Here is a 10135-nt window from a genome sequence, read left to right on the forward strand (position 1 = left end):
CACCTAATTTTCAAAATATTATCGTTTGCTCGCAAGAAATCACTGCAAGATAAAAACGTAAAGGCAATATACCTTTTAATAAAGAAAATCAAGATAACAAACAACAGATTTGACATATTAAACAAAACACAAGGAAACTTTTAAATGCTAACATTTCACACTTACATTTGAATAAATACAATGACACAGTAAAAATGAAATGCTTTCGATGTACATCTCAACAACAGTGTGGTTCATGACACTACACAATGCAGACTCCATGTGTTTCTTGTGATGTGAACGTTTGCAACGAATAAGGTAGTCGTCACATTTCCTGTTTGTAACCGAAAACGTCTAACGATGATAAAAATAGCAGCAACACTAGTACACTTTTTGCTGAACATGCTCACGTACAGGTGAAAGGTTTTTATCAGAGAAGGCTTTAGTGGACATTTGACCCTATAAAATCATAATGTCAGGTAAGAAGAAAAATGAATTATCCCTTTTGGAGGGGATTGTTCTCTGCTGACGGTATTTCTAACATGTTGTGTTTAAATGAAAGCTGTTTTGATGTCTCAATCAGTAATCATGTTATTGGGAGACTTTATACATTTTAAAATTTCAGAATTGTTTTTTTTTTTTTTTTTTTTTTTGCAGTGGTTCTCAGTCATTTTTTGTTCTTAAGGCTTAGAATAGTCATATATAGAAATCAAACCCTGACATACTAAATCGTCTTTGAATAATACAGTAAATTATACAGTAAATAATCTACACAAAACAATTAGTAAAGTTTATTATTGATATGAATTATAACGATTATATTGGTAGAAATGATTTAAATGATTTCAGTGTGATGATGTCTACGGAAACTCAAACAACTTTTCTTAATGATTTCTGTTTATACACTTTGAAATTATATCTGACTGCAACAATTTTTATATCAATAACTAAAATGTTAAATTGAAATATTAAAATATTTATTGAAAGTTTTAAGAATTTAAATAAAGGAGGAAACAATCTGTAACACTTTTTATCAAAATAAAACATTCAACTGAAATTTTTGTTTTGAAAGTTTTTTTTTTTTTTAAGAATAATTTAAAAAGAATTATAAAATAACGATTGCACCAATTTGACTGTTTTTGTTGTTTCAGTTTGGTCAGGCAAAAATAATGGCTACTGTGGAAATGATAATAAAATTGAGTAAATATGTCTATAAATATTAGATAAGATGTAATGGGAAGGTAATGCAATATTCATTCAATCATGACCTGTTAATTCTCTCTTTAGACTGCACACATCAATATGTTGCTATTGGTCTGACATTGATTGCACTGCTGATATCTGTGTGCTTAAATGTTGTATTCTGTTTATTAAGAAGAAAGGAAAAAAGAAATGCAGGTACGCTTCATACATTTGACTTTTATAGAACATATAAAAAGATGAATTATGACAAATCTACAACAACTTGAGGTCACAGTTATAAATTTTTTTTTTAATCAGCAAATGAAAACATGTTTGAATATGGAGATGAACCATTACGTCAAGATTCACTTCAGTCTTACAGGTAATTATCGGCATATAGTTTGAATTACATTTTTTTAATGTGTATTCTCGCAATAAGGGGAAAATATTTTGATTTAAAATGTAAAAATCCTTTTCCATAGTAGCAATCATTTCAATACATTTGGTTTTGTTTTGTGCAGGTTTGAGGATGATGAGATGGAAAGACAGGAAAATCCGATTTATGGAAATATATGTTTAGATGGAGGAGGTAGGTCTTGCTCATAAATACAGTAATCCAGTGCATGTCTGCTACCTAGAGCTATTAATTATGCTGTTATGATGGCATCGCTATTTATTTAAAACTGTTAATTCTGTACAGGACCTTTTGAAAAGTCTCAGGAGGTGTGCTATGAACAAATGTCACATGCAAGCAGAGCAAAGCAGGGATTAAAGGTATGGTTTCAACTCATTTAATGGAAATTGCTCAAATCTGGAGCCAGTCAGTGCACATTATCAAAGTAAAATCATTTTTACATTAACATTTATACTACTTATCTACATTAGTAGACCAATTAAACTGTAAAACAATGAGTTTATCCATTAACCGTATAAAACATGGAACTTTTTTGAAGCTTAAGCAATGTTTTTATGAAAAATATCCATCCAAACTGATATTCCTGCCCTTATTTATTTATTTATATATTTATTCATCTATTTATCCATTTATTTGTTTGTTTGGTTCACTGGCTAGCGTTGGTAATTTGATGGCCAACCGTTAACAAATTGCAAAATGAATTATTTAACACATTTTTCATAATCACTTCAATGGCTTAATGGTTTAAATTTAAGACAGTCACAGAGAAGGGCTGCGTGAGAATGCAGACTTGATAACTATTTTAGGCACACACGCCTACGCATTTTTCAGAAAATAGGCACGTGTGTAGAAGCAGGTCTTTTAATGAACGCAGCTGTGGTCAGGTTTCTCAGACCACTCTACAGCAGCATGTATGTCAAAAGATACATTGTTATGCCACATTAATAGCTCGCTATAGCTGAACATTCAAGTGCATTGATCCTTCTGCAAGATATTGCGCCTTTTTTGTTACGCTAATGTCACCACATATCAAAATTGAGATTTTTTAAAAATTGAATACTGCAGCGTTCATCCGTGCACATCATTTTTTTTTTTTTTTTTATTCATGCCACTCTCATCATGGACCCTTTTCACAGACTATGACAAAGCATTTCCAAAGTTATTAACATCACAAATCTAGCAAAGTTTTCATTTTTTAACTTTAATATACATTTTAACCATACACTTTGTGTTTTCTTACCTTGGCATATATAAAACTAGCTAACGCTGCAGTGTCAGGGTTTCTAAGGATTCAAAGGATGACAGAGTGATGGCAAATTTGACATCTTTCTCTCTTTTGACCAACAATATTTTTTTTCCTCTTTTGGAAAGTCAGAAATGCTGTCATGGATTTTTGTATTTTGCTATTGGGGCAAATGAGAATACAACAATTATTTTTGTTTTAGTTTTGGTATAGTAAAGTTTATGACCCCAGAAATGTGAAAAGGGTCAATCTTTAATCAAAATCTCTCATGATGTGTTTATCTACGTGAAGGCAGGACAATAGCATCTTCTCTTCAGTAACCTGTCACTCACATTGTAATGACAAAAAATTCAATCCATTTCCAATCAAAATCATTTATTCATTTCAGACTTTAAAATTTGGTGTTGAGTTTTATGCTGTTTTCCCATCTGGCTCATTTGGAGCATTTGTTTTTGAAACTGCCTCATTTTCTTCCCTTCGGTTCAGTTTGTTTAGGCATATATGAACAAAACAATCGGTCCAAGATCGCCTGAACGTGGTAGTCTCGGTCTCAATTGAAAACAAACTGGTTTGGTTTTGGTGACAAAGAAATCCAATACAACAAACCAAGCTGTAAAATAATTAATAATGGGAAATGTATTGCATAAAATCAGCAAAGTCTGATTTCCTGGGTAAGCACATTAGTTATCGCAGTTGAAAACCAAAGAGCACCTATTCATCTTAAAACGGTGTCTAATTGTTCTTCTTCTTTCAATTGATTCCTGCTCTAACTGAGAAATAGTGTATATTCAGGAATAAAAGTGTGTGTAACGACAGTTTCAGACATAGCCTTGATGGATGACGCTATAAGGAACATAAACATTTACACCAGTGAGAGAACAATTTTACTTACATGCGACTCGCATAAACACATTTTTGTATGCTTTGAAATGTTGCCATATGAAAGTGAACTGAACCAAAAAGAAAATGCAACATTGTCATAATTTAGGTCCCTGTTGCGGAACACAGTAAATAATCTACAGGTCTAAAAACGCCTTTAGTCTATTTCAACACAAAGATCAGAGGTGTAAGATATCATAACGCAGATTTGCAGTATGAGACTTGCACTATACCAGTATTGCACAACTTATTGCGAAATTGTTTTGATGGCCTTTGTTGTGTTGCAATTTAACCTGAAAGCTAAACTGAGACAAGGTACACTAAGTTAATGTAACATCGTGGTTTTTGGTTTTGTTTTGTTTTGTTTTTCATTGCATTGCCATTGGGCGTGTGACATCATGAAAATACACTTTAGGTTTGTCATTATCTCACAGGTCCAGCAGGGGGACGTGTCCTACGCCTCTTTGGATCTGACTGCCAATAAAAAGCGTAGGAAGAAGAGAAAATACCAAAAACAGGCTCAGACTCACCAGACCCAGACGCATCCTCAACCTGCATCCCAGCAGAACTGTGTGGACCAGGATGACGAGGCTGACATCACCCTTCCGTCCCGGAGCAGCAGCCTCATGGTTTCACGTCATAGCATCTACCTCAACAGTCATCAAGTAGCCCTGGAGGCAGAAGAGAGGGAGAGGGAGAGGGAGAGGGAGAGAGAAAGAGAGATGGAAATGGAAAGAGATGATAATGCAGAGGGAGAGCTTGAGATGCACAGAAATGTGCATGAAGGCTTTGATCACTCCCTCGGTAGATCAAGACAAAGTCTAGAACAAGACAGTTTACAGTTTGAGAGATAAAAAACAAAAAAACCTTTAGCATCTTAAAAGAAGAAACACAGGATACTGTGGGGTGGTACGTCAACAGCTGTGATATTTAAAGCTCACCGCTTAAGTACATATGTCACACCCCAAATCATATCAAAGTGGTACACTCCTTTAGATGTGTCTCGATTGGACACAACCTCAGAACAGATAACTGGTCTCCTCTGCATGCTTTTGAAGTTGTGTCCAATCGAGACACATCTAAAGGAGTGTACCACTTTAAATGTGCTTTCTTGTTTCTTGCATTTGAAGGTTGGTCTGTTTATTGTTGTACTTATAGTAAGAAGAATATTTTAACAAATATTTATCTCCTTGTTTTTATGCTATTTTTTTTAGATTTTCAGGATAACATAAATGTAAAGGCTATTTGTGAAAATAAGGTTGACTGATGACTCAAGTCGTTTTATGTAGGCTACCTATGCACAGAAAAATAAGGACACTTCAATAGCTATATTCAGAGTTTACATTTAGTCATTTAGCAGACACTTTTATCCAAAGCGACTTACAAATGAGGACACGAGTTGTTGTAATAGGATTTCTGTGGCTTTGTCTTGATATTAAAGGTCTTGGTGACTCTATTTTTGTATCTGCAATTCTTTATTTGAAAGCTTTGAAGAATGTCCGAAGATGCAAAAAAATACCATAAAATTGACCAAAGATTTACCATAAAAAATCTCACTTAGCTTTGCTAGACACTGTCAAATGAAAAAATTGTGGGAGAGATTTCAAAATCTTTTCCTACACTCCTTATCCACTTTTGTTAATAAAAAGAAAAGAAAGTAAAAAGTCTTCATGTCGTGTACAGAGACGACAGGCAGGAGAATCACTACAGTAGCGAGTGAGGAGGACTTTTTGCAAATTTCCGCCCTAACTAATCGTGACGTTTTCTACTGTAGTCACGTGATAGTAAACATGGCCGCGCGCTATTGAAAGTCATGCGATAGCTCTTGGGTATCATTTCTTATTTTCATCTCTTTCAATTGTAATTTATTTGCTGTTCTATAAACTTTGTCTTGATATATACTGCCAACAATATTGTCATGGACCCAGTTGGACAGCTACGAAATGTACGTATTACAGCTAAGTTAGCGCGTGCAGTCCTTTTCATGCATATATGAATGCGACAAATATTTTATAAAATCATGATTTTATTGTAACTTACTGTTTTTGTGATTTAGTTGCGGGACTTCCTCCTTGTTTACAATCGCATGACGGACATCTGCTTCCAGCGATGCACAAGCAATTTCAACTACAGAAATCTGACAATGGATGAGGTGAGTCAAATATGATTTACTTATTATTTTAATTCATAAAACCTTTAAAAAATGTCCTTAATTTATTATGTTATTTATAGATTTTCGTTGTGTGTGTGCATGTTTATGTTGTTTATGAGGACACAAATTTGTATAATGACATGGGTATGACAGAGGTATTACAATATGAAGGTGGTTTATGAGGACACTGCCTATGTCCCCGTAATTGAAAAGGCTTAAAAAACATACTAAATTGTGTTTTTTTGAAAATCTAAAAATGCACAAAGTCTCCTGTGAGGGCTAAGTTTAGGTGTAGGGTTGGTGTAGGGCAATAGCACACAACCATTATGCCTATGGAGAGTCCCCATAAACCACAAAAACCAACGTGTGTGTGTGTGTGTGTGTGTGTGTGTGTGTGCGTGTGTGTGTGTGCGAACATATCAAATAGAAGCAAGATTCTAAATAAAATATAGGCTCATAAACCAAAAATACACTAAGATTGTAATAGTACTATAAATATTTTTGACAGCAGAGAATAATTTCTCAAAATCATTAAGAAATAATGTAAAGGAGGATTTACATAAAAGATATACTAAGATAATAAATATTTTTGACAAAGAAGAGCATAATTATTTGAAATAATTTAACAAAATCATTAGGAAATAAACTAAAGGAGGGTTTACTTTTATCCATCTGCATGTGTAAATGTATTTATTTATTCATTTTTGGATGTGGAGGTAGACTTCTGTCATTCTGCAGGTCTTAAAAAGTCTTAATTCTCTCTTCAACTAGGTAATTAAGGCCTTGACAAGTTTGAATTCAGAGCAGAAAATCTTGAATTCATGAAGTCATGACATTAAATTTCGCATGCATTGCAAAAAATGTCTTCCTCTGCATGTTTGTTTTCCAATACAAATATCCAAACATCCATAAATTTAAGATGCATTTACTTGAGATGCAAATGTAAAATGAAGTTGTGAAAATAAAGTTAGTTTTCATTTTGACCATGACAATGTATGACCATGTATCTTGATTTAAGAATCTTTAAACATTTGCATGGTGAAACAAGATAAAAACACTGAGGAAGAACATCACTTTTTTGCAGTGTGAAGCACAATGAAAGAGTTGTTTTCCATATTCCAGTGTTTAAAAGCAGAGCTATTAGCCTTATATATATATATATATTTTTTTTTTTTTATTAATTTATTTATTGTAAAATTAATTAAAACGTGGTGGCAATCAGTTGGAAGTTGTATATTCAAACTCTGGAGTGTTGCGCATTCAACTCGTTGTAATACAACTCACATTCACATTAAGAGAACATATTAACATGGTGTGTTACCATCAAATCTGCAGAAACCCTGGTCATTATACATAGTTTACTATGACAGTTACATTCATGGCCAAAAATATCGGCGCCCTTGTTAAATATGACCAAAGAAGGCTGTGAAAATGAATCTTTTGATCTTTTATTAAAAAAAATTTCACAAAAATCTAACCTTTCTTTGGATAATAACAATTTAAAATGGGGGGAAATATCATTATGAAATAAATGTTTTTCTCAAATACACGTTGGACACAATTATTGGCACCCCTAGAAATTCTTATGAGTAAAATATCTCTGAAGTATATTCCCATTCATATTCACAATTTTGAGCACTCCAGGGTGATTATGAACATGAAATTATCCAGCCATGGCTTCCTGTTTCACAGAAATATAAATAGGAGGGAAAACAAAACCCAAATTCCCTTAATCATCCATCACAATGAGAAAAACCAAAGAATATATTTCTGATGTGCAACAAAAGATAATTGAGCTTCACAAATTAGTGAAGTGGCTTTAAGAAAAGAGCTAGAGCAGTGAAAATTCCCATTTCCACCATCAGGGCAATAATTAAGAATTTCCAATCAACATAAAATGTTACGAAACTGCCTGGAAGAGGACGTGTGTCTATATCATCCTAATGCACGGTGAGGAGGAGAGTTTGAGTGGCTAAAGACTCTCCGAGGACCACAGCTGGAGAATTGCAGAAAATAGTTGAGTCTCGGGGTCAGAAAACCTTTAAAAAAATTGTCAAACAGCCCTTACATCACCACATGTTGTTTGGGAGGGTTTAAAGAAAAATTCTCCTAGCTCATCCAAAAACAATCTCCAGCATATTCAGTTATCAGACACGACTGGAACTTCAAATGGGACTGGCTTCTATGGTCAGATGAAACTAAAAAATGAGCTTTTTAGCAGCAAACACTCAAGATGGGTTTGGTGCACACAGGGATAAAGTATCCCATGTGTACAATGAAATATACTGCTGTATTTTTGATGTTGTGGGTCTATATTTCTTCTGAAGGTCCTGGACATCTTGTTTAGACACATGGCATCATGGATTCCATCAAATACCAACAGATAAAAAATCAACAAGTGACTGACTCCGTTAGAAATCTTATAATGGGCCATGTTTGGATCTTCCAACCGTATAATAATCCAAACACAAACCTCAAAAATGGGTCACTGAGCACAAAACCAAGCATTCTGCTATGGCCATTCCAGTCCTCTGACCTGAACCCTGTAGAAAATGAGTGAGGTGAACTGAAGAGAAGAAGCACCGTATGGAGCTGTGAATCTAAAGGGTCTGGAGTGATTCTGGATGAAGGAATGGTCTCTGATCTCTTGTCAGGTGTTCTCTAACCTCATCAGGCATTATAGGAGAAGATTTAGAGCTGTTAAACTGACAAATGGAGGTTTCAAAAAGTATTGAATAATGATATTTCCCCCCCATTTTAAATTCTTATTATCCAATAAAAGGTTAGATTTTTGTGGATTTTTCTAATAAAAGATCAAAAGGATTAACAATGCAGATTAATTTTCACAGCCGCCTTTGATCATATTTACCAAGGGTGCCGATATTTTTGGCCATGACTGTATATAATGTTCCCTTTTCTGTGTTTTGTTTGTGTTGTTTTACCAGGAGCGATGTGCTGACAGTTGTGCTGGCAAGTTAATAAGGACCAATCACCGTTTAATGGGCACGTATGTGCAGCTGATGCCTGCGATGGTGCAGAAGCGAATGCAGGAGATGGAGAGCAAAGCTGCAGAATTAGAAAAAGCTGAAGCTGCAGCACAAGGAGGTGCTTCATCATTAGAAAATCCATCTACTGCCATCACAACAACAACACAGATACCTTCTGTTTCTAATAATCCATCAGATGTCAAGACAAATGTCTCCGCTTTTGGACAAACACAGTCATTGACCGATGTGCCCACAGTACCAAACAACGCACAAACCTTTACAAATGAGTCTTTAGAAGGACTAGTAGCACCATCGCCAGTGATTTCAACATCATCTAGTGTACCTATAGTAGATGGAGGTCCCGTCTTGAGTGCAGTAGAAAAACTCAATCTGAAGCCCAGCAGTGTAACAACCACATCAGTTCCTGAAACACGGTCTGAAGGGGGAGCAGGACAGAGCCCCCAAAATCCATCCTGATCTTGAGACATGGCAGAGAAGACATGTCTAGGTGATTTTGTTTATGCTGCATATTAAGTCTTAACAGCCAAAAGTCACAAAAGCCTTTTAAGACAGCTGATCATGGATTGGGTTTCATAAATATTTAAATACCTCTACTAAAACATTGAATAACTATGTACTGATGGCTAACATGTGTCTTTTAATAAAAGTACATCAGGGAAAGATAATTTATTTGACTTCTGTATTTATTAAATGTTTATGTGGTATTTTTAGGATAAGTGTTTTTTGGAATTAAAGAGGTATATGAGTAAAAATGTTATTCGATAACATTTTTTATTAAATAATTATCCACACTGAAGTTTTTTTTGTGTGTATATGTTCTTTTTAAATATTTTCTTAAAGCTATTTCTGTTCAAGCAGTTATTTTATCACGTTACATAAGTGTCATATTATATATTTATTTTCACATATAGATAACTTTGTAATTAACATTTTATTACTTTTTACAGTAATCATGCTTATGGTGATATTAATTCAATTAATGAATTTGAATACTAGTTGTTTTTTATTTAAAATATTTTTCAGTTAAAAAATAAATATATGAAATAGTATTTTTGTTTTAGAATCTGTAGGAAATATTTATTTTATGAAATTATTGCTGACAAGTGACTAATATTTTAATTGTAGTAACATGCATTTTATATGTGTAGTAGTCCAGACCTTTATTTGGCTCTAATACTGATGGGAAAAGGAAAGGACCATGCATATTTACTATGTTTGGGATGAATTTTGGTAAATTCGTGTATTTTATGGAATATTCATACCTCCAGACACAATTT

At 34.0% G+C, this 10135-nt stretch overlaps 2 protein-coding genes across 4 annotated transcripts; both read left to right on the forward strand.

Moving 5' to 3' along the window:
• The first annotated feature begins 259 nt into the window (after nt 1-259).
• Nucleotides 260-5153, forward strand: LOC306863706 (uncharacterized protein). Of its 2 annotated transcripts, XM_079407214.1 has the most exons (6): nt 260-458; nt 1267-1377; nt 1480-1543; nt 1683-1750; nt 1862-1935; nt 4133-5153. In XM_079407214.1, exons 1-6 carry the CDS (start codon nt 452-454, stop codon nt 4550-4552), a joined length of 744 nt encoding a protein of 247 aa, XP_079263340.1. In that variant the 5' UTR covers nt 260-451; the 3' UTR covers nt 4553-5153. The 2 variants fall into 2 exon arrangements, with proteins under 2 accessions (XP_079263340.1, XP_079263339.1); XM_079407213.1 differs by lacking the exon at nt 260-458 and having other exon boundaries at nt 568-1377.
• On the forward strand, nt 4699-9652 carry LOC306863708 (mitochondrial import inner membrane translocase subunit Tim10 B-like). Of its 2 annotated transcripts, none has more exons than XM_079407216.1 (3): nt 4699-4828; nt 5755-5850; nt 8796-9651. In XM_079407216.1, the coding sequence occupies exons 1-3, from the start codon at nt 4745-4747 to the stop codon at nt 9312-9314; spliced, it is 699 nt and encodes a 232-aa protein (XP_079263342.1). In that variant the 5' UTR covers nt 4699-4744; the 3' UTR covers nt 9315-9651. The 2 variants fall into 2 exon arrangements, with proteins under 2 accessions (XP_079263342.1, XP_079263343.1); XM_079407217.1 differs by lacking the exon at nt 4699-4828 and adding an exon at nt 5469-5643 and having other exon boundaries at nt 8796-9652.
• Nucleotides 9653-10135: the final 483 nt, after the last annotated feature.

Source organism: Barbus barbus, assembly GCF_936440315.1.
Source record: "Barbus barbus genome assembly, chromosome: 45".
NCBI lineage: Eukaryota > Metazoa > Chordata > Actinopteri > Cypriniformes > Cyprinidae > Barbus > Barbus barbus.